Source organism: Falco rusticolus, chromosome 1 (genome assembly GCF_015220075.1).
Source record: "Falco rusticolus isolate bFalRus1 chromosome 1, bFalRus1.pri, whole genome shotgun sequence".
In the NCBI taxonomy this organism is placed as follows: Eukaryota; Metazoa; Chordata; class Aves; order Falconiformes; family Falconidae; genus Falco; species Falco rusticolus.
This window is the reverse complement of record NC_051187.1, coordinates 75,774,243-75,798,304: the sequence shown is the minus strand read 5'-3', so window position 1 is coordinate 75,798,304 and position 24,062 is coordinate 75,774,243. Positions and strand designations below refer to the sequence as shown.

Below are 24,062 nucleotides of genomic sequence, written 5' to 3'. Positions count from 1 at the left end.
AATTGCTGAAACAAGACAATATCTTTGCTTCTTCTGCATCATTATCCTGTTATTCACTTTTAAGCATTGTTGCCATTTTTTATTTTTGTTTAAATTTCTGTGTTTTTTCTATTGCGGCACAAAACTTAGGGCCTAGGACAGCAGGCTTTTTTTCATGCTTCATAAACCCTAGGGCTTCAGCACATATGGCAGACTATGCTGTTTGTATAAAATCAAAAACCAGGCAATATTTCCCAACAGCAGGTGCCCCAAATATTTGAAATTATTGAGCTGTGTAAAACGCAAAAAATCTAAGATGGGCTGTTCACTAAATTTAGAGAATTCATCATCAAATGACACTTCTGTTTGGTACCATGGTACTTTCCGTGTGTGTGTTTAGCTACCTAAACTGGCAATGCAGCAGCAATGCAAATAAAATCCAAAACTGTAATAAGCATAATATTTCTCATATATCAAGTAGCACAGACTTAAATGGAACAAAACACCAGTTTTCTTAAGAAAAATGTTATCAGTTTGTGTTTACACAGGTATGGCCTCTTGTTTCTTACATTTCTTAGGAAAAGGATGGTGAGGGCAAGCTACAGACTTAATGGTCGTGATTTTCTGTCTGAGACAACGAAAGCTTTTAACACAGTTAATATTTATGCTTTAAATAAATTGGACATTGATTAAGTCTCAGGGGTATAATTTCCTTGATTAATTAAAGACCACTGCAAAGATTGACAATGTGATGTTTCTGTAAGCATAGTTTCTTCTGTATTTTGTTCCATATTATAAACACAGCTTTTTAAAATCCTCACTATGAAGTATAGGTAATTTTTAAAGAGGAGAGAAGCTTGCAACATTGTGGCATGTGTTTTTCTAGAGAACAGATTCTAAATAAATTTAGCCCTCTCAAAGAAGGGTACCTTAGCAAGAAATGGTGAGGTGAGGCACATAGCAGTGCACCCCAAATTCTGTCATCCTGAATTGCCCCAGTACACACACGTACACCATGTTTTGAGTGGTATTGTGAAGGGAACACTTAACTCTTCTCTTTCAAGAGTAGAAGGTTTCAGCCTACTGCAGTGTGAGGGCAATGGAGGAGGGCACTCAGGGTTTTCTGTCTGGCACAAAAAACCCCTCTCAAGTCAGTCAGAATTTTAATTGGAGCCTTACTGGGCCTTTGTAACTCAGTACATCTAAAAAGGTGACTGATTTGGAGGAGTGTGTAGATAACTTGTTTCCTATTCCCAGCACCAGAGGAAGCCTGCTATCAGTCTCACGGGCTTTCACTGGAAATGTTCATACCTTCCCCACAACCCGCCTCGCTCTGAAGAAATACAGGGGAAAAATACGAGGAGCCTGGTTTTGCCTTGTAGTGTCTCAACTGCTTTCATATAATGAATGTATTTTTTTTTTAATTAAATTGTATGCTTTGTTTTTATGAAAGAGAGAAGTGTTTCTTCTAGGAATTCATAGCCATTTAGTCACTCTTTAAATCTGGGCCGAGGTAAAAAATACTGCATAGTTCCTAGATGCTGCTGTCTTCCTCTGGGAGAGCAAGTGGGATTATAGAATCAGATCATCAGGATATTTCCCTCCCTTGTCTCCCCCGTATTTTAATTAGGGCAAGGGATGCTTGCCTTCAATTTCAGATTAACCATATTAGCTGCGGATCTGGGGTGCTCGGTTGGTTTGCTTCCTACCCTTGTGGGATGAAATGGCAAGGATGTGGCAGGCAGTGTTATGTATATTAGCATAGTTCCATAGCTGAGCTTCAATTAATGTCCTTTTTTTGTATGTGTGTTGTGTTTTATAGCACTATTAAGAAATCAGTGTCTTTGGTATTAATGGCCTAAATGGGCTGGCCATCCTGTAATTCAAATTCAGAGAGAGTAATTCAGGATGCAGTGTCTGATTGTCTTGTCAGGCTTGGCTGATTTATTATGCATTTTACATCACAGGTTAGTTCTGAAAATGTATTTCGTATAGATATTGCAGCTAAAAGAAAAAAAAAAAAAAAAAAAGAAAAATCAGTGTTTTTACCATTGATTGTAATACCCGTGACTAATTTGAGTAAAATCTTGTACTTTTTGGCTTGTCATAAAAAAAAAAAAAATAGTGAGAAAGCAAAAAAGCAAAATCCATTGTCTATGAATATATGTATACAATTACATTGAGTATGTAAACAGCCATGCTTCTATTGTACAAATGTCAGTATTTTATAAATATTATTAGTCAGTTTTGAGATTGGCTTCACTGTTTTGAATTGAGCTATGAAAAATACCCAATAAGCCTCAATACAAAAGAGACTGAATGGGGAAGATCCTAGTGCCTAAAGGGAAAGTAAAATAGCTATTTAGCAAAAAAAAAAAACCCCTCCACATTTTTAAATCTGTGCAGTATGAAATTATATTGGAATTTGTCAGTTCCTGTAATTGACTTAATATAACAGTGATTTAAATGTTTTCATTAATTTAACGAATGCTTGTTGATACAGATTTTCCACACACATAACCTGAAAGAAATTTTATTCCTGTTACATATATGCATCAGCACAATGTGCTGGCAGCTAAGAAACTGGAGTAAAAATACCTAGTAACAAACTGGAGAAACAAATGAAACAATGTCTTCAAAGTAAAGAGGTAATTTTGAGAGTAAGGCAAGAAAGCAAGAACAGCTATTACTTTACTTTTTCAGCCAGTATGTTCTGAGTAGTTGAGTCTGAACAGCTGGATTGTTTTGTCAATGTAGCAGGAAAACTATGCTGATACAAATTCAAATACTTAAAACTAGAAATAACATTATAAGCCAGCAAATAAGAAAAAAAAAAAAATAGAAATAGCAAACTGAAAAGTAATCTGCATGAAGGAAAAATGTTAAAGCCTGTTTTATGGATCAGGTTTTTTTTTTAAAAAAAAAAAAGAAAGAAAACAAAAAACATACAAACCCATAATTTTACTTTTTCACTCATAAACCCTCAGTATAAACAACCCTGAGGACTGCATAGACAAGCACGTGCATACCTAAGGTCAACAGGATTCTGTTTTAATGGCATCATTCTAAGCATTATGTCTGGTTTCCTTCTGAGATCTAGGCTGCTTCCTTAACCACAAAATCAGTGTAAAAGATTCCACTGAACTTACTAGGTGTGCGATAAGATCCATGTTTAAGAGGGCACACAGTATGCCAGATGAATTAAATTTCTTTCTTTCAACTGCATTCTCAAATAACCTCATTAAAAAAAATGTTATATGCATCTAAAGAGTAATGTGATGGTACTTCAGTTTTCATACTTGCAGGAAAAAAAAATCCTTTTGCTGTTAACAGAATCAAAATTTAAAAAGTTGGTTTTGGAAGTGATTTCAGAAGTTCCTGATCAGCCATGATTTATGAAGATAGATGCCCTGTTGAAGTGTCCTTAGCCTCCTTAGTCTGAATTATCTGGTTGCATAAATTAAAAACTCTTTCTAATGTGGAATCCTTCTTCTGTTTGGTGTTTGCCAAATACACGTCATGCAATACCTGGAAGAATGTAATTCAAACTAATAGATTAAGCAGTTTTTGAAAGTAAAAATCATGGCAGTTTTATTGAAGGTTTCTGTTCAAGGCAAAAGCACTCTTATGGAATAAGTTTATGTACCATTTATGTAATGATTTCTTAAAAATATTATGATTTCAGTTTTGTGTCTGTGTGTAACGCTATATCTTATGGTCAGGTGAAGGCTTCTGAAAGACTGAGGGTAGCATCTTTTCAGAATTAAGAAATTAGATTGTTCCGGTTCAGGACAAAACCAAATTTCAACTCAAGTCCTTCACAAGTTAGTATTTTCTAACCTTGCACAACTCTTAATGTGTTTGTCTGCCTATTAAGTCCTTAGCATGCTACTTGGCATTGGTATTCCATATGTGAACTGCAGTGTCATACAATCACAGAGAAATTTAGATGGTGATGGTCTTCTCGAGGTCATCTGATCCACTATCCTGCTTAAAGCAGGGCTGCCTTGAAAGTTGGATCAGGTTGCTTTAGGCCTCCTCCAGTCCAATTTGAAAATCTTCAGAGATGGAGATCCACAGTCTCTGTGACAACGTGCCCCAGTGCCTAGTCACTGTGAAATTTTTCTTCCTCTTTCTGTAACTTTTGATTGTTACCTTTGTCCTTTTGCTGGGCATCTCTGAGAAACTGCATTGTTCGTCCCTGTATCCCCCTTTAGGTAGCTGAATGGGTATCTGCAATTGTAATGCATCTCACAGTCTTCTCTTTGGCTGGCTGAGCAAGCCTAGCATCCTCACCCATTTCATGAATGCCGTGTGCTGCAGCCCCATAGTGGTTTTACTGGCCTTTCTCCAGGTTTTCAATACCTTTTTTTGTGCTGGGAAGCCCAGAAGTGGCTGCGCTGCTCCTCGAGTGGTTTCACAAATGCTTAATGAAAGACTAAATCACTTCTCTATCCTTCTGGCTACTCTCTTGCTGATTTCGCCCAGTGTCAATTTAACTTCAGTCACTGCAGGCTCTCACCACTACCCATATCCAACTTTCCCTCCAGGACACCAAGGTTTTTCCTTTTTTCTTTCCTTTTTTCTTTCTTCCCCTTGCAGAACTGCCAACTTCAATTGGCATCCAGCCATTTCTGTTGCAGGAATCGAAACCCTCCAAGGGGTAGGATGTTGTATCTGTCTTAGGCAAACTTTAAGAGGGGTTTTGGGCTCATTTCTCCAAAATGTTGGAGTGCCTCTAAATGGTGGTGTTGTCCTCTAGTGTAGTAAAAGCTCCCTCAGATTTGGTATCATCCACAAATTTAGGGATGGTGCATTCCGTTTCTTCATCCAGGCAGTTGATGAAGTTGTTAACATGTGTTATTGCCTTCAGCTTTTAAGGAATAAAAATTAGAGGACCAAATAAAATACTTCACCTTCCAAGAGATTCAGCAATTATTTTTCAGTAAAACATGAAAAATAGTAGAAGCAAAAGTTTAATGCTCCAACAACCCCCCAAATTACATCCTTTGCAGCAGGGGCACTATTTTCTAATAACATTCATTTCCTCCTGCATTGCCATTACTAGGATTTTGCAAAATGCATATCTTTAGGTAATATTCAGCATGGAGAGTAATGCAGAGACCTTTTGTCTCCTGAAAATTCTGGTGCAGAGGGACAGCTAGCTGTTGGCAGGGGCACTCTGTGATCCCCTGCTGCCCTGAGAATGATGGAGCCTGGCATTTCTCGCTTCACTTGTGCAGTGTCACATACGCATGAGTTTTGACTCCTAACCAAAATCTTGAATGTTGAGACTGGAAAGCTGAGTTGTGGATCATCCAAGTGTATGCAGTCATGCATGGTTGGGCAGAGCCTGCTGTAGCATGCTTCTTATCAGGCACTCAAACCTGCTTGTATTTCACACACAGCTGCTGATATCAAATTGTAGGCTGCATCTCTGGATTTTGCCATCTGTTTGAGATGCATGTTTCAGCTGCATTCCAAGACTGAGCTAATCTCCTTCAAAGACCCTTCTACTACCTCCAGCATTTTAGGACTGCATCCTCTAAAGATTTATGCTTGTCCTCTCAGGAGCTAATAGGGGAACATTCCACCTGGGCCTTCTTTTTTTCTGAATCAAGCAGGTCTAATGAAACCTTTTGATAGCAGGCTCAGCATTTTGTGTTTATTCTCGGTATTTTCTAAGGGCTCCATTATGGTTGGTAGGTCACAAATCTTTTATATCTCTTTATAAAATATGGAACAGTATTAAAAACCCACAGAAGATAAGTGTATTGTAGCACCTGGACAAAAATCTCCTTAAGTTTATATTGCTTAGTCTTTGTACATTTTCTGTCTTTTTGATTACTTGTTCATTATAGCTCTGTCAATGAACACTTGGAACAGGTAACAGGAGGGAGATCTAGTAGTAGAGGTTGTAGTCAGCTACAATTCAAGGTGCTTTAGAGAAAGATGGGAGAAGCCTCCTATCAGTAAGTTCTGAAATTTTCTACCCATATGGTGTTTCTTGTGTAATTTATCAAAACTTTTAATATATGCCTTACCTATGGGATTTACACACTTAAAAAAAATAAATGTGGGAAAAGCTATTGGAAGAAAATGTTGACTACTGGGTTAGAAAAATTACAAGTGAAATTAAGAATTAGTCCTGTCTACCCATGTCTATGACCCTTGTTTCTCCACTGGATGACTAGCATCTTTTCGCCCTCTTCCCCTAAGGTTCTTAAATTAGAAGCAAACATTTATTTAAATAGGGGGCCATGTCTGGTGTAGAGAATGCTATGTACAATGCAGGAATAGTTATTTCCCCCCTCCAAGTGGGCTTTCAGCTTGGAATATTGTTGTTAGGTCTTAGTGTCCCTTTATAAATGTAAAAGGTGCTAATTCGATTTAGTTCTATCTTTAACTGTTCATTTGAGTAGCATCTCCTTTTTGTTTTCTTGCTAACTGGCAATCCTGTCATGATATCCCTATTTTCAGTGTCAAGCATTTAGTATAAAGATTAATTCAATTTCTTCTGGAGAAAAGGAGTGCAGAATTTTGTTCTGCAGTTGGCTAGGAGATAACTTTGGTAAGGATGGGTAAAGAGAAGGTCTTACACTTAGCAATGCAGCAGCTGGCTTTTTCCACTTTGAAAACTGAGTATGTCTCTGCCTTGACAGATTTAGCTTTTAATTCCCTGGGAATTTCTCTTTCAACTTTGTGAGAGGCTAAAGTTCCCCCAAAGGTCTCAGACTTTCTTTTACTGTAGCTATTGAAGTGTGGGATAATTGGCAGGGGATACTTTTTCCAATGGCTGGCTTGGTTCTCTTTCATGTTTGATAAATATTATTAAAACACTATTTCCACTTGTTTTTCTTAGCTGTTAGGGGAGGTATTTAGATACCTGTTCTTAGGAAACTGTTTTATTTTGACACGGGCTATAAATGCTGGCTCTTTGATATAATGCAGGTAATTGCTGGGTTTAGCACCTAACATTTGACAGCACAAAACCCATTAATTAATATACTTTAGAAAGCTGTAATTTTAACTAAGAGCTCCAGAGTTATTTAAGCTATCCAAGGTGATTTCTTGGTAATTTCCCTCTGCAGCTGCTTGTGGATAATCTTATTTTCTCTAAAATCCTCTTTCAGAGGGTATTTCTGCTACTTTTCTTCTCAAAGCATGTAACTGAAAATGTGTTCTAACCTCAGGTTGCCCCACTGCCTTCCTATCACAGAATTTTGTACTGAATTGTACCATGCTTAGTTGCATAAAGAAAAATGTGGCTATTCTAAAACGCTTGAATAATCCGTGCAAAACAGAATGTAAAACAGTTCATGTGACCTTGTTGTATTGTGTAGCTGCGTGAAGTGGGTAAATTTGTGTTAAACTAAGAACAAATCTGACACCAAAGCAGCCAGTTGGAAAGGATTTCTGGGAGAATATATCTGATTTAACGTAATACCTGTAAGCCCAATGCATAGATTGGAATCTCATTGTGCTAAATATGTTGGAAGAAAAGATGGTCTCTACCATTTATATCTTAGTGAGATGTCTCAAATGAATAGTAGTACAGGGAGAAATACATGAAAGCAGCGGTAGGAAATCAGTGCCATCAGGTTTCAGTTCCCATGTGTTGCTTGTCTGAGCTATGTTGTGCCACAGATGCAGAAACCTCTCATTGGCACCTGGCATGGCAGGCCCTGCACCATGCTCCTTGGACCACGAGGAGCTGAGGAGCACAAGGAAAAGGCATCTTCTTGCTCAGAATCAGGTCTTGAATCATCAGGTGAGAACTGATCCATACAGGTTTATTAGCTTCAGCTCAGCACTGGCCTTGACATACCTGCATCGCTTCCAATAGAAAAAATCCTGCATTTCTGTCATGTGCATCCTATGTCTTAGGTTCTCAGGGATTTGCTTTATCTTATATATTAGTTTATTAAACTAATCTCAGGGATTAGTTTAGATTTCCTGTCTGATGATTAGACAATAGACTGTGATCTCAGCAGCGTAATTTCCTTTAAGTATTTACAGTTTTTCCATCATTTCCTTTTATATTTTGAGGTGTCATGGAAAAGGAGAGATATAAGAGGAATTTGAGGAAGGCCAGTCAGGTAACTAAATAGACGTGTGGAGTGTCCCTTCAAGTAGGAAGAGTGGCATGGGAAAAAACATGAAAATGTTTGACTGCATATATGACAAGCCAGTATTGGGGAGGGGACATAGCATCCTGATATTAGATAAGGGGTGAATGGACTCCAGTTAAGCTGTGAACATCAACAGTGAGACTGATTTTTGTTGTGTTTTGTGAAAAGAGCATCGTGAACAGCAGCATTCACATTGGATGGTGAGCAGGCAGGACTGCATTTAAGGTCAGAAAAGAGAATGTTGCAATGACTAAGGCCTGATGTAAGAACTCAGGTAAAATTCTACTTCTGTGTATGGATTTTAGAGCTGATAGCAAAGTCTTTTGATGTAACAAAATTGCACCTGGGAGAGAAGAGAATTAAAGGTTGCAACTATTTTATATATGTAAGTGATGAGTAGTTTTGGGATACCTCCCTAGTTACGTAAAACAGATGTTAAAAAGCATGGAAAAGAAAGGAATGCTATGCATGGTAAAGTAACAGATTCTGGATGCTGTTTGAGGAATTAATTTTGTAGGCATAGAATAAAGGGTTAAACCTTTAAACTTGAGAGGTGGTGAGGGGACCACTAATTGTTATTTCAAGATCTGTTTAAATGGTGTTCAGCTTGTCTACAGGAGTCATAAATGACAATTGGAAGGTATCTCAGTATGTGAGTGTGCATGTATACACATACATGTACACTGTGTGTGTTATGTACCTATAAACACATATACATTTACATATCATAGAAAGTGAGAGCAAAACATTTACGGGAAAAGCAAAGTTACATAGGTGGAAAAGTTGACAAGCTTTTAAGCATACAGCTTCTTAATCTGCTGAAGGGCTTCTGTACCGGAAAGCTTTCTTCCCAACTCTGTCACTTGGTTAAAAAAAAAAAAAAATCCTCCTCTTTCAGACCATGTGGATTCCTAGACAGTCTTGGCTATGATAGTGTTGTTTCTGCACATGTATTTGATCAAAATAGCAAACAGCAGGGAACGCAGATCAATCCATTTTGATTTTCATTTACCTAATGGATGATAATCCTCTCCCCACTAAAATAAAGACTGTAATACATGGTGTAATTCCATAAGGCTGTCTTCCTTTATGCTGCCAACTTCTTTTTTCTTCATGTAACTAAATGTGGCAAGAATTCGAGAAAAGAGTAGTTCTCCAGTGGTACAGAACTGGTGCGGAGACTTTGAGTGAGCTTTTACAGCTATTAGAATATATAAAACTAAGCTACGCTAAAGTCTTTTGGGAGTGGTTGACCTTTCTTCTCTGTCAGCTTATGTTCAGTTTAAACCTAAATCACATCTCTCCTTTTTCTAGTCTTGTACCTTCTCTTTGCTTGCCTGCCCCCTGACCTGCTATCTCTCCCACATGGAACTGAGGGATGTTACATCCCTGTAAAATACTTCTCTTTCTCTTTTTTTCCTCCCTATGGAGCAATTTGTACCCTCTTAAGAAAGCAGGCAGGGATGATGAGCAAGTTCACTCTGTAGTGTGCAAGTCTGAAGAAAGATGGTAAATCTTTGGGTCTGGCATTGGGGTAAATTTAAGAAAACTGAGGCATTGAGTGGGTTGATGCAGTTACACTGGAGAAATCAAAGATGCAACTGTACCCTTGAGGAAAGGAGAATTGTATTGTGCCCCAGGCTTCTGAAACAGAACTTAAAGTAGAGACATTACTGCTGCAGTCTTATCAGTCTGTAACAAGCTAGTTGCTTAGAAATCCTCTTTCTTCTGGTTTGTTCTTATAAAAAAACCCTGCTGTTGCAGTGCTCTATGCATTTGTGTGTGTGCACACATGCATATGTTAACATCAGTAAAAGATTTTCTAGTGCCTACCTGTAACTCAAAATATAAGCTGAAAATAAAAAAGGATGTGCAGACATTGCTATTATATTGCTATTTTCAATTTTTATAGGTTTCTCAAAGATTTTTCTATTTGACTGAAACTTGTGATATTTTTTTTTTCTGAAAGTTTCACCACATTTAGGTTTTATGGTAGAAGAAACATTAGTAGGAAGAACAGAGGGAAATTCTGCCTTTGTCCCTGCCTTCCCATAACCCCCACGCCAAAGCCATGCTCTTTCCTGACATTTCTTTCTACTGCGTGTGAGCTCGCATGCTTTGATCTATGGAAATATGTGTGAAGAGTGACATAGGCATGATTTCACTGGTTACATCAGTTTCAAACGATCTATTCTGCAGTGATTCAACAAGTAGTAGTCTGCGCAAGGATTGTTGCTTTCATTTTCTTCTAACTTAAACACCTATGTCATTCCACTTACCATTTAAGTTGTGACAATATGAAGAGTATGGAATGTGCTGCTAATTGGGTAACTAAAATCAAGGCTGCCTATGTAACCTTGGTTCTTCCTTGTTAAATGTATGCCTTGCGTGGACACATTCCTACCTCAATTACATCAGTGTTCAGTGTAAACGCCTGTGTAATTGAAAGCGAAACTGTCCATGGTATTTAGTTACATGACATTTTTTCCTCCCAAGGGGTCCCTGATAGATCAGCGTGCCTGACAGATAGCATTCAGTGTGTGAGGCAGCTGCTTAATTTTTGTCATTGCTGCACAGTCCCTCTGAAACCTTGCATGTTGCAAATTCTTCCATTAATGAAGACTGTATTCTTTTCCTGGCAAGTCTTTTTTGGCATACTTAAAAGTCACACAAATCAGAATTAACATACTGGGAAGTATTACACCCATTTACTGGATGAAGAATTGAGACCCAGTGACCCTCCCAAATCAGGAAAGAAATCTCCATCAAAACCAATCTTCATCAGTCCCAGTTGAAAATTAGAAGTAGCCTAGACTAGGTTACTCACTTCAAATCTGACTTTTTTTATCTTCAATTGTGACTGACTTGGTTCAGCTAGGCTATCTCCTGCTGCTCAGGATCTGTACACAAAATAATTTCACATGCTTTGTAGACTGTGAAAGGAGTAAGGCAAGAATCCTGGAGTGTGTCTGATTGAGTAGTCTGATGGTATTAATCCTGTACATCACTCAAACAAACTGAACTATAAGTTGCTTCTAACATTTCCTTCTAACGTTTCTTTTTTTTTTTTTTTTTTTTTGGGTGTAACTTCACATAAAGGACTTCTATGGATGTGTACATGATTTTATTTTATTTTTTCAAACGAGGTTATAATAATCTTATTTCCAAAACTCCATGGGTTTATGTTGGCAAAGAAAACAATTCAGTAAACTGAAGCAGATACAGCATAGTTCCAATAAATATATTGTTAATGGTTAGTATTCTTGTGAAGAAATCTGTTTCTATAGTAACTGCTGCAGATTGTCACTTCCTCTGGCATTTGGAATAATACCAAAGTGAATTTAACACTGATGCTGCAAGGGACAAATCCTATGAGAGCTGCAGTAGATCACTGCTAGCAGTATGCTTTATTTGGTATGGAGATGTGTGTACAACACACTTCAGTAACCATAGAGGGTGTTTAAGAACTATTTCTTCCTACCCTTTATTCTAATGCCCTTTGTGCATTTGCTTTTTTCCCTTCTATAGAAAGACTAGTCCTCATTTGAATCTTATAACAAGGGCACATAAAATACATAGGTATGTTTAATATTTTAAGTTTAAATGTGTGTGCATGCATATGCTACTAATCTTTAAATGTCTGTGAAGAGATTCACCATGTGATTTTCACTAATAAAGAGGGAGTCAACATGGGGCAAACGTGTATGGCTCAAGCTTTAAAACAAAGCCCAGGTGAGGTTTAAAGGATGTGTTTGTCTTGTCTTGTGCTAGCCCTGTTTCTTCTCTGAAACACTGAAAGGAGATTTTTCTTCTGCTTATAGAAGTGTGTAACCTCCCATGAATTGAGTATTCTGTTTCAGTGTACATTTGCATCTGGTTTTGTTTGTCTCTTGAGTTGAGACTGCACCGAGCAAACTCATGATCGAGTGAAAGTTGAAACTTTTTTAAGGGGAGAGGAAAAGGCTTCGGCAGAGAATATATACTTTTTAGCAACCACGATTTGGGTGCTGGTATAATTCTGAAAGAGGCAGAACTTGGTTTTTGCAAGTTTGTGGGTATGGATGCCAAAAGACTTGGGGATGTTACAGAACTACCTTCCTGCTTGCTTTCTTTTCAGATGGATGAGATAAAAGGCAAAGACAGGGTGATTCTGGCTCTGGAGAAGGACCTTGGTGTCCAGGCAGGCCATACACAGAAACTGCTCCTTCAGAAAGAAGCTTTGGATGAACAGCTTGTCCAAGTGAAGGAGGCAGAACGATACCACAGTAGCCCTAAGAGAGAGCTTCCTGTGGGAGTGGGGGATATCACTGAACTGATGGGAAGCCCGGTAAGAAAGTTGTGTTTTCTTCAAATATTCGTCACAGGATAATTGCTGCCTGGGTGTTCACATTGGTTTTCGGGTTACTTCTAAAATACTAGAAGGACTAATTACTGGTAAATGGCCCTGCACTGCACAGTGCTGTGTCACTGATGATTTAGAAACTCCTTGGGCCTCTGGAATTTCAAAGAATATTGAAAAATATATGGATATAGAAATTTCAGAATTTACATTGTGAGCTTCCTCTGTGAACCCCATTATTTTCTTAGCTATTTCATAACTTTAGTAATTATTTTAACCAATGACAAATAGATACTACTCAAAAACTGGCCCGTGGGATTTTAGTCTGTGTTCTATGCACCAGAATTTTTTTTAGCTCATAGTAAGAAATCTGGTGGGAAATAACCAATAATACATCAAATATTATATATCTAGCTGCTTTTTTTTTAATTGTTAAACCTTTACATACATTTCACAAGTGGAAGTTTTTCATGTAATATATCATTTAGGATTTCTACAGGATGCTATTGTTTAGTTTTTCAGTTAATTAAAATAAGGTTTCCAGACATTGATCTACAAGTCTATTTTAAATTTACACAATCCACTTGCTAAACCATGACATTAAATTAAGGATAGTAAAATATTTTTTGATAGGTAATTTTATATATCTATATGTTTTTCATATAAAGGAGCAGCATTTGGATGAACGAGATGTGCGGAGATTTCAGTTAAAAATCGCTGAACTTAATGCTGTAATAAGGAAGCTGGAAGACAGAAACACTCTCTTAGCAGATGAAAGAAATGAACTGGTAAATTAATTAGTAATAACACAGATGGTGACTGGGAGGGAAACTTTATGGTAAAAGATTTAATGTCGGGAAGTCAGTGTTATAAATAATTTAGAAATTAGCACTGGTTGGTTTCAATCAATTATAGCTAAATATAGCAGAGATTTCTATAGAAATTCACATTGTGACCACAAAAGACATGGATGGCATCTCTGTTGTTCCAGAAAAACAAAATTTCTAAGTTTATTTTGGGGTCATCATTACCAAATTGACTGGTAGCTTGCCCGTAGCACTGTGTAATGATGTTGTGTAAAACATGCATAATCTATACACTTAAATTACTGGATTAATCTTTTTCAAATTTGACATTGTTTTTGTGACATGCTTATGCTTGTGAGGAGTTAAAAACCCAGCACTCATTGTGCTAGTGATGAAAAATCTGTCATTTCAAAAGGGAAGTCTCTTCAGGAGGTGAAATTATCCTATGGGAGTAATAGTAACTTACAAAAGAAAGGGTGCGACACAAATTTTAAGAATGAATTTTATTACCCTGAATTGGTATTTAATTGCTTGTCTGGAGATTAATGGTAAAGCTTTCATTAACTGCAATGGGAGGTGAGTTTCAATGACAGGAATTTTTACACGTCTTCTCATGCCCCAATTCTAGTGGTAGTAGAAAAGATTTTTTCGTTCTAATCAGATGGAATTTTTTCCCTCATGCAGCCTATACAGCTGGTTCCAAAATAATGCTATTATGTGTGGTGAGGGCAGAAAGGGAGAGTGCTCTTGCCACATGTTAGTCCTATAGAGGAGTGAAACACTGACACCTTCCTCCTTGCTTTGCCTGACAGCTCTTCTTGATGAGGTATGAAGGCTTTGCTTTATGATGAAAGGACTTAATTTAGTTATGACATCTCAGTGATTATCAGAAGAGCTAATTTTTGAAATTTTCTTGTTCAACACCTTGGCTGCGTCTAGATTAGTGAGGTCAATTGAACAATGCTAGACTAAAATTGGATGAATTAAGAACATAATCATCTTGTTTTCTTTACACTTTTCCTCTTTAAACAGTTGTATAGTCTAAACTGTCCTTTCATATGACAGAAATTGATTCCTCATTAACAATTTCAGTTTCTGGAGTAAGAAGAACATGTGTTTTAGTCTGGGTATAATTCACCATTTTTCCTACTTTGCCTGGATACTAATGTTGGGGTTTTTTTTTTTGGGGGGGGTGTCCCCCGCCATTCCTGGTATAGTTGCTTATCCCTGCTCTGACCCCTCAAGAACATTTTGTCCTTTTTCAAGATTGTGTTATAGAAAGACAAGATAATTCAGCCTGGCAAAACTTTCTGTGGACATAAGCCATTCAGAACATCCCGGGAGAATGCTGAATTACTGCAACACCCATCCTTCAGTGTCCCTAGATGGAGGGCATGTATGACTCAGTCAGGTGCTCTGCATGATGCTTGGCATAGGGGCATAAGATAGATGTTTTTGAAAAGATATGGAGAAAAGGTTTTATCGTATTTTGAGACAATATTACATAAACCCAGTAACATCAGTAAGGTCATGTGATTAAGCACTGTGAAAAATAATTTTCTCCTGAGAATGAAACAAAACCCCAAATACTCAGTGAAATTATCTCAGAAGAAGGATTATTTTTTTCATTTCTAGTTAAAACTCAGGAAATTTTAAAATAATTTGATTGGAAAAAATAGATTTTTTTCAAACAAAACAGGTCAAGGATTAATGAAATAAAAAGAGTGAAATGGTGAATACACACAAATGCAAGAAAGGGCAGTAATTTCCTTCACATAATTGCCTAACATCATAAAACCACAGGACCAAAATTGAGCAGCTTGAAAGTGTCAGCAGAATGCTGAGATTGAATCTGTGCCCTCTGGCTGACATTCTCATTACTCTAATTACAACATTGGGTCTAGGGTTTTTTAAAGTACAGAAGGAAGAGTTTACTTCTACTCAGGGATAGCTACATTGGTGAAAACAACTACCCCAGAGACCTAGTTGATCAGAGGAAGAAGCTTATATACAATGAGATTAGTTTATCAAGAAATCGGTTTTAAAGATCATCTGAGTGTTTTCCAAGAGCAAAATCCAGTGACCAGATCTGGTGTTTTTGTAGGCTGTACAGAAATGCCATGTCTTGTTTAGACTCCAGTAGTTCAGCAGTAGCCTGTATCAGTATCAGATGCCACTTAACAAAAGAAATAAACTTTCTGAATGAAGAAAGAAGGCAAGTGAAAACACTCACGTATCTTCTTTCCTGCAGCTGTAAACTAAAGCACAGATAACTTTATTCCTTTGCCATTTGCAGCTGAAACGTTCTCGGGAGACAGAAAGTCAGCTGAAGCCTTTGGTAGAAAAAAATAAAAGGATGAGCAAAAAAAATGATGATATGTTGCAATGTATCCAGAGAATGGAAGAGAAAATAAAAAATCTATCAAGGGAAAATGTAGAACTGGTAAGTAATCATCTCTGACATCAGGTTGTAAGAACACATTGCACACAGTTACTTTGGGGTGAAAGTGCTCGTGAGGCTTTTTCTCTAAGACAGACATTTTGGAGTCTCAATAGTGGTATGGTATAACTGTCAAACTCAGCCAATGCAGCTGAATATTCATATGCTAAATTCAGAGTGGCGTGTGCTTTGTTTTGTATCAATTCACACTGATTAATGGAAAGGATTACAGATAGGTAAAATGGTTTTAGAGGCTATAAAATACATGACTAAAAATCAGCTTTAATAAATACTGCTTTTATGATTAGAAGTCAAAACTGAATTTGAGTACATGTGCCAAAGACCCTACTAGGCTAGATCACTGAGGCCACTTGTCTGCTAATTTTGTCCCAGACTGTGTTCTTTGATTCTGTTTTAAAATATCTTATGTGAGATATTAAGACTGAGGCATATAGATGTGTAATATTTTTTGTTGTTGAAAGAGGCCTTATATTGCAGTGGAGTATTTACTGATGAGTCCAATGATTCTTGATTACTACATCACACATGAGAATTTTCCTCCTGTTACAGCAAGACTCTTTAAAATATTCTTTCATTTTTAAAAAAAAATTACTTCTATTTTTGTAGAAAGAGAAGTTATCTGCACAACCAGTCCTGAAGAGGCACACATCTTTGAATGATCTCAGCAGCACACGAGAGGAACAAGAAATTGAATTCCTTAGACTACAAGTTAAAGAACAGCAGCATGTTATTGATGATCTCACAGTGGTAATGTTTATGACTGGTATACACACGTGCATGCACACACATCTATAAGCAAACTAAAGATTTGAGAGCGGTATTTTAACGCCAGTTGTAGTAGTGATGCAGAAATAGTTCTTCAGTATCAAACGGTTTTGTTATTTCTCAGGCAGTGAATTAATTTCTTTGAAATGTGTATAAATCTCTGTATTATAAAATACTTACCTACTATGAGCTGCTTGTGAAAAGAAGTGCATCAGTCCATCCACCTTACAAAATTGGCTGTCAACAACTGAGGGACTTAAGGAAAAGACATGTTTCAAAACTTAATGACTGAAACTTGTTGGATGTAGACCCTGGTGCAAACCCAACCACTCTCCTGATCTAGAAGTTCTCTAAAAGAAAGGAACATGCTGAACGGCATTCATTTAATCTAACCAAGCATCTCTAACTGAGCTGGCCACACTAGCTGTCCTTATAACAAGTGGAGAGAAATATGCACAGTTCATCTAACCAAAAGTAGTAGCATAGTTTAAGGTTAGAATTGCACAGCTGCTACGCTCTGTGACAACTACTTCCGATAATGCTCATAGATGTTTGTACTGTTTGATCAGGACCCAATTTTGAGTTGTGTTAAAGGTGTCTAGTGCTATTTTGTGCAACTTATGATACACCCTTCTGGTGCTGGCAGAAATGACATATCGCCTCTGAGAGACCCCTGCCCTTCTGGAGCAGCATCTGGAATTCAGGCAGACTCAAAGCATGTCAAATGGCACTACTGACTGCTACAAGATGATAACGTGAATTTAAGATCACTCTATCTAAATAGCAAATTAAACAGTTGGATAAAACATTGAAAATAAAAATATAAGATCCAAAAGATAAACCAAGATGTGTTACCGCTCTGTCTGGAGCATTGTCTCTATTCTTGGCAGTTACTCTGAGATTTGACCCAGGATTTCTCTCTGCAATCACTGCCAAAGATTGATGTCTGCGTGCATTCTGCAGTGTCACAGTGTTACAAGCAGTAGGATGTTACTCAGACACTATGATGTAGAGTCTGATTCACAGAGCAATGCTGCTTTACTTTCCAAATACAACTGTACAGGCAGGGACTGTGACATAATATTAAATTCCCAGTATGTGGCAGATATGACCTCATTTATATTTCAGTATAAAGTGGGTATGAAAGGATTCTCTTTCTACTGTCTCAGCCAGTTATCTGAGGAAATACATTGTATCCTGACTTTGGTAAAATAGTATTAACTTGTGTTTAGTGTGAAAGTAAAATAAATAAATATTTTAAAATATGGTTTCATTTTTGCTTTTTTTCCTATTTAAAGGTATTATTTCACTTGCAGAAATAAGTTAAATTGTTAACTAAGATTTTGCTTTGGTTGGCAGTACAAACTAGTTGATGCTTTGCCTTTGATATGAACGCAGAGGGATTCTGCACTTCCATTATGCTTTTTAGCTGTCTTTTCTGGCTCAAACCACACCTCTACAGAATACAGATATGTCATAATTATCAAGAATGACCCACGTGTCAAATACCTGGTTAATACAGAAGTCATCAGTTTAACTCCAGCTGAGACCAATATGATACACAGAAATAAGAACAATAGTCCTAGGCAATGGGATTGTCTGAATTGATGAGTAGTGTTGCTTGTAGGCTATCTTTGCAGCTAAAGCCATATCAACTTGAGTTCTCCCACAACAGCAGTGCTCTGGTCAATTCTTAAAAGGGAAGCTGTTGAGCTAAACTCTGATGATTGCAAGAGATGCTAATAAGGCAGCAAATGGTGTTTTTTAATTGGCATTATTACTGTTCTTGTAGCTTGATGTATTATTGAGGTAGTAAATTAAGCAGTCTTCTTACAAACAAGATTAGAAACAGGAAGGAGTAGGGGACTTTGGAAACATTTGTTCATTTTGCACTGAAGTGAAAGTCCAACTGCTCAGATATCTGCTTGGGAGGCAGGAGACCCAGGTTAAAGCAGGGAGTGTGCCTTAATCAGGTACTGAAGAGATAGCAATCTTCTCCAACTCTATAAAATTCAACTGCATAGTTTCAGCTTTAGTTTAATGTAATATATTTTTCTGCTGCATGAAATACCTGCTCCACTCTACCTTGGCAGTCATTACTTTTTCTTTTTTTTGAAAACCACGTGTATTAAAGGTACTATATAAGTTGTTGTGCATTTCTGAATTATTTTGCATTTTCCAAAATTTCATTCCTGGAACAATGTGCTGATAAAGATAAATAATTTTATTGTCATTTCCACTGGGAGCTTCCTGTTTGTCCAGTTTCTGAACTGAAAGTGAAGCAAATAAATGAATAGAATAATACCATGCAGTGAGCAATCACTGCTAGAAAGCACTTGGAACTGCTGATATTCTTTTAAAAATGGAGGTGCTGCAAGCAAAGATGCTAAGGAGAGAAACAGGCAAAAGAGGAGACAGATCACCTGCCTCCTGTGGTGTTGGGGTTTATTTTTGCTTGCTGCTTTGCAATTTTTACTTTCTTTTCCTCCTCTTCTTTGGAATTTAAGGCAGTATTCTTGGATTTAAACGTCCATAGATGCTGCATTTTTCCATTTATAACCACCTCCTGTTATGACATAGTTAATTGTGATCTTGTTTCACGGTAGAAAAAAGACACTAAGTTGGCACAGATTGAGAGTGCCTTTGGATCTGAGACTTTTGCACTACAAGGCTCAGTCGTATGTAACACTGAATGTAACACACATGTAACAACATATGCATGCTCGTGTATTAGAGTATGCCTGATACAATGACTTGTAGTTACTCGGACTGGACTTGTTTTTGCCTACGGACCTCCTTCTTCAGGATGGTTAAACACTGGAATGAGAATGTGAATTCTGTTTCCATAGTGAGCTTCTTGGTAAAAGTGTCAAAAGAACTGTCATAAATCTGTGCCCAGTACTTAACAAAGCCTTTTCTTGCCAACTTCCCATCAAGTGTGTGAAGTATGTGGCTGAAGGTTTGTTTGCCGAAGGGAAAAAGCTGCAGTGCAGTGTGATGTTATATCAACACGGTGTTATTCAAAAGGATAAAGATGTCTTTGTGTTAGCTTTACCACAGGCCTTAAAAAAAATTAATGGTATTTCTTTGTGTTAGACATATCTAATTATGTTTTAAAATGAACCCATAGTAAAACATTCTCTTTATTCTAGGAAAGAGAACGGTTATTGCGGTCTAAAAAACAGAAGAGGAAAAGTCTGAAGCCTCCAAAGGTGAGCATATCTTCAGGTTTACATGCATCTCTGTTGTTGTGGACAACATGTGTACCAAATACTACCTGAAATTAAAGCACCATTTACATTAGTGCTAAAGTGTCATATAATTCTGTTTTTTTTCTGGTGAGTGCTTAATAACTTTTTCTTAGGATAATTCAGGAACTGCAAGTTCTGTACAGCACACAAGTTGTACTGTTTTGAGTTTTGTTTTAAATAAACCTTTTAGCCATTGTTGCCTAAATATTCAAGTAGCTTGAGTCCTAAATGATGTAATGACTTGAAACATCTAACTTTTCAAAGGACAAATACACAGTCCTTTTGAAAGAAAATACACCCCTTAAACTACTAGTACTAAGTTACTGCTTAATTGCAATTTAAAACTTTAACCCACGCTAGGGATATTACTGAAAGATTTATATATGTGATATATGAATAGTATCTATTTTTCTCTAGTAACTATTTTGCTCTGGAGTGCAAAGTACAAGAGAAAAATGAGACTGTAGAAACAGAAAAGTTTTGCTTCAGAGTATACCTTCAGTGTTTGTTTATTGTAACACATGCTTCAAGTAATTTTGCTGAATAATGTTTTTTGTGAAGTTGAACATTAGGAGCCTGGAGCATATGAGGGGAGGACAATGGGGTAAGAGGGAAAAAGTGGAAGTAGAGAGATGAGTATCACCTATATGGTAGTTTGAGATTATTCTGTCATAAATGAGTGCTTGTCAGTGTGTTCTGCAGAGCATATTCCTGATGACCTCCAGGTGGTGCTTTTTTATTGCTCTGCGTTCTATAATACCTGTGTTCTGAAAAATCTATCCTTTGGAGTTCTCCGTTTCAGCAGTAATTTCTTATGCTTCTAGTAATTATGTGTCTTTTACATATGAAAAAAGAAAAAATCAGAAGTAACAATAAATCTTGCATGCATTTTTCTGTTATGTAACATAAGGCTGATAGCTGCCAGATATATTTACAGTAACCCTGACCTATTCTTTCTTGGTGTAGTATACCTGGAAGTTTGTGTGTTGAGATCAAGTTTAAAAACAGGACATAAAATTTAAAATATATATATGTAACTAATACTTTAATTTTAAAGTCCTCTCTAATTATTAGCCCTTATCTGATTTTAAATTAATTGCCTAAGATCTTTTGTTCTTAATGTTCCTAATGAAACAAAACTAGTTAATTTAATTTTTTAGGAGTTGATAACTAGTGATGATAATTTCCGTAGACTGAAAAGTTCCATAATTATTCATTTATGTCTTAAAAATGTTCTCTGTTAATAGAACTTAAGTGGAACTAGACTCTGTAACCTTTCCTTCTACCTGTGTTCTCTTGAGCAAGCTGTTGTTTTTGTGGTTTCTTTTTCTTTTCCATCTTGCCAAAGCAAGAGTTGAACATCATGAGGGTTGGAGAAAATGTGCATGATACCATTAAAAAATCTGTGGCACTGCCATTCTTCGTGTGGTAAGAGTACTATAATTGGGGAAATTTGCAGAGATTACTGCAAGAATTAAATGCATATGAGCAGCCGAGTTAGTAGAGGTTTGCTTCTTATTTATGATGATAGATACACCAGAAAGAACAAATTCATCAGTAGCAGACATAACTCCCGCTAGTTATTCCACCCCTTGTCTATTAGCTCTTTGGTGTGCATATGGAATTAGCTATTTGAATTTTATTTGATGCTATCTCCTTAGAGGAAAAGAGGACTATAAAACAAAAACAAGTGAAAAAGAGAGAGAAAGCTGTGTGAGAAGAGTGAATGGGATTATATATACTATACTACTTGGACTATATATACTATACTAATTCCTATATAACTATAGTTTTTAAATAAGTTAATTCCTTAAGGAAGAGAAGTAATCAGTAATATATTTGTTGTGTCCTATTACCTGCCATCGTATAAAACTGTAGGCTATTTACATGTATATGCAGTGTTGACTTGGAGTTTAAACACTGTTGATGATAGCTTCTAAAAATCCAATCCTGGCATATAGGCTAGTTTCTATCCAGGTCACCTGTGTGGTCTTGTGAGGATCAAAATCCTCAAAGGAAGCTGTGTTTCCCACAGCTTTCCAGCAGCTTATTATTTAAATAATCTATGTAGAATGGGTTCCTTACTCAGATGAGCTGTTGAGATTGTACCATCTTCATCCTCTGTTTTTGCAGCCTATCTCAGGAACCCAGATGAAAATGGTAGAATTAACAGAGGTGCGATTTAGACATCTCACTCTGGACAAAGTAACATTAAGTGGTGACTGTTCTCCTCTGGAAGTAGATATCTAAATAGGCCGTATGAGTCTTGTTCTGAAATTGCCCATTTCTCTCCATGGGCTATAAAGGCAGTCTAAGATGAGTTGCTTTATACATAGACATGTACTGTGCAAGTGTATATCTGTATTCTGCAAGATTTTTATATCATACATATGATAACCTATATATAAGAGTAGATGAAATTATGGGTGTATCTGTCCTAACCAACCACGCAGAAAAGATTACTGACTTAAATCTTTGGCTCTGCTTTTCTAAGATTTGTTAGATGTAAAATTAGCATTAACACAGTGAATTAACGCTTTTGGCTGTTGGAGTTGGATCTGTTTCCAGCTGTGTCCCACTTCCTTTGACAAAGTGAAAAAGGAAGTAACTGGTAAGAATTAGGTTTCATGAAAATGGTCAGATAAGCTCAGACTAGAAGGTATGGAAAGATTCCTGTTTTGTTTTAATAAACAGGAACTTGGTGCACAGGTTGAAGACTTAACACTCACATTTCAGCTTCCTTAATTTTTGAGGTACTCTGACTGACTGGCTGGTGTCTGTGTGTGTTTTCTAATGAGTATTCTCCTGACAGTGCTTCCTTTTGTCTGGAACAGAATCTATGGTATGCCTTTCTCCATCTTTGAGACAGCTTGTGTGACCAATCTGTCAGACCAGTCCAATAGCCTTTATAGCCTGCTTGGGTCTAAATAACATCAGTTCAACTGAGAAGCTTTAGGATTTAATTTTAGTTGTTTTTTGGGGTTTGGGTTTTGTGGTTTCTGTTGTTTTTGGGTTGTTTGGTTGTTTCTTTTTTTTTTCAGTTACATCTGTGTTATTTCTGGAGCTCTGTGGGTGCACTAGGTTACTGTTGCTAGTGTAGCTTTGCCTGAGCACTCTTTTAATTACCATGGGGCACAGGAGTCCATAGAGCAGTGCTGGCAACTGTCTCAGGGTCCCAGAGGAAAGGAGCAGCATAGTGGGATGGGCTTTATAACCTCTGTGGTTACAAGTTTTTAGAGGAGTAATATAGTGACTTGTATAGCCAGGTACTGCAGGACACTTTTCTCTGAGGTGAAGCAGCCTAAATTGATAGAAGTTTTGCTTTTTTTTTGGATGTGTTGGGGTTTTTGTGGTTTTTTAAAAATTATTATTATTATTTTGTTTGGGTTTGGGTTTTGTGGGTTTTTTTGTTTGTTTGGGTTTTGTTTGTTTGTTTGTTTTTTGTTGTTTTTTTTTTACATTAATGTGCCATTGGACATGTTAGGAAAAAGATACAGTGGAGGTGAATCTTCTTCTGCTGTTCAAAGCATACTTTATTTCCAGGTGGGTTTTTGTTGTTTGGGGTTTTTTGGGTTTTTTCTTTCCACTTTTGATAGTGAAACAACCAAGAAACTCCAGAAACAGTATTTTTTGAGTTTTGTTTATTTTTGATACCAAGGATGGAGTTACAGTGATTCCGTGACTGATGGAGTTCATGCATTTGAAAATAAGACATAATTGCCCAGTTTGTTTGGCAACTGCAGGGCTCTATGGATTTGTTTCTTTATATAAACTTCAATAAATTGTATTTGTGATAGTGGAAAGCCTGCACACTGGTGTGATGGAGTTCATATTTCTTGTTTTATACTTTTGTTTTTTTGTCTGCCTCTGTGCTTTGGTGTGCCTGTATTTTTCTGGCTGCCAAGAAATGACATATAAACATGAAGGTAAGAAGTTACTGATTAGCTCATCTGATTGCATTACAAGGAAATTCTTGGATCATTTTCATGATGGTAGATTAAGTACTTGAAAATGATATATTTAAATGTAAAGTGAAGCTACTTTAATAAAAGAGAAGTCAGTTTATTTATATGTAAGTATATCTAATCCAAACCATTAAAAACATGAGGGCATACTGAAATTTGCACATAATATAGTCTACATGTCACTATTGATTTGTGATATTCTAAACTTCCATGTTTACTGAGCACCATAGTTCAGCAGGTGCCTTAATACTTGAGTTATAAAGACCTAGTGCATAATTTTACTTTAAAATTATGGAAAACTGATATAAATCCACATGAAAAATACTTGCCACTAAATGCATGGCAGTAATCAGTAGAAATTAGA

The 24,062-nt window shown here is 36.9% G+C and overlaps 1 protein-coding gene across 6 annotated transcripts in view; it reads left to right on the top strand.

Moving 5' to 3' along the window:
• Positions 1-24,062, top strand: part of JAKMIP1 (janus kinase and microtubule interacting protein 1) — a 247,902-nt gene that overhangs the window by 84,592 nt on the left and 139,248 nt on the right. For all 6 annotated transcript variants that reach the window (XM_037385135.1, XM_037385144.1, XM_037385161.1 and 3 more), the window contains 5 exons: positions 12,229-12,438; positions 13,119-13,238; positions 15,553-15,699; positions 16,324-16,464; positions 19,635-19,694. In XM_037385135.1, the coding sequence (XP_037241032.1) occupies positions 12,229-12,438; positions 13,119-13,238; positions 15,553-15,699; positions 16,324-16,464; positions 19,635-19,694 (678 nt within the window). The remainder of the gene's footprint in view (positions 1-12,228; positions 12,439-13,118; positions 13,239-15,552; positions 15,700-16,323; positions 16,465-19,634; positions 19,695-24,062) is intronic.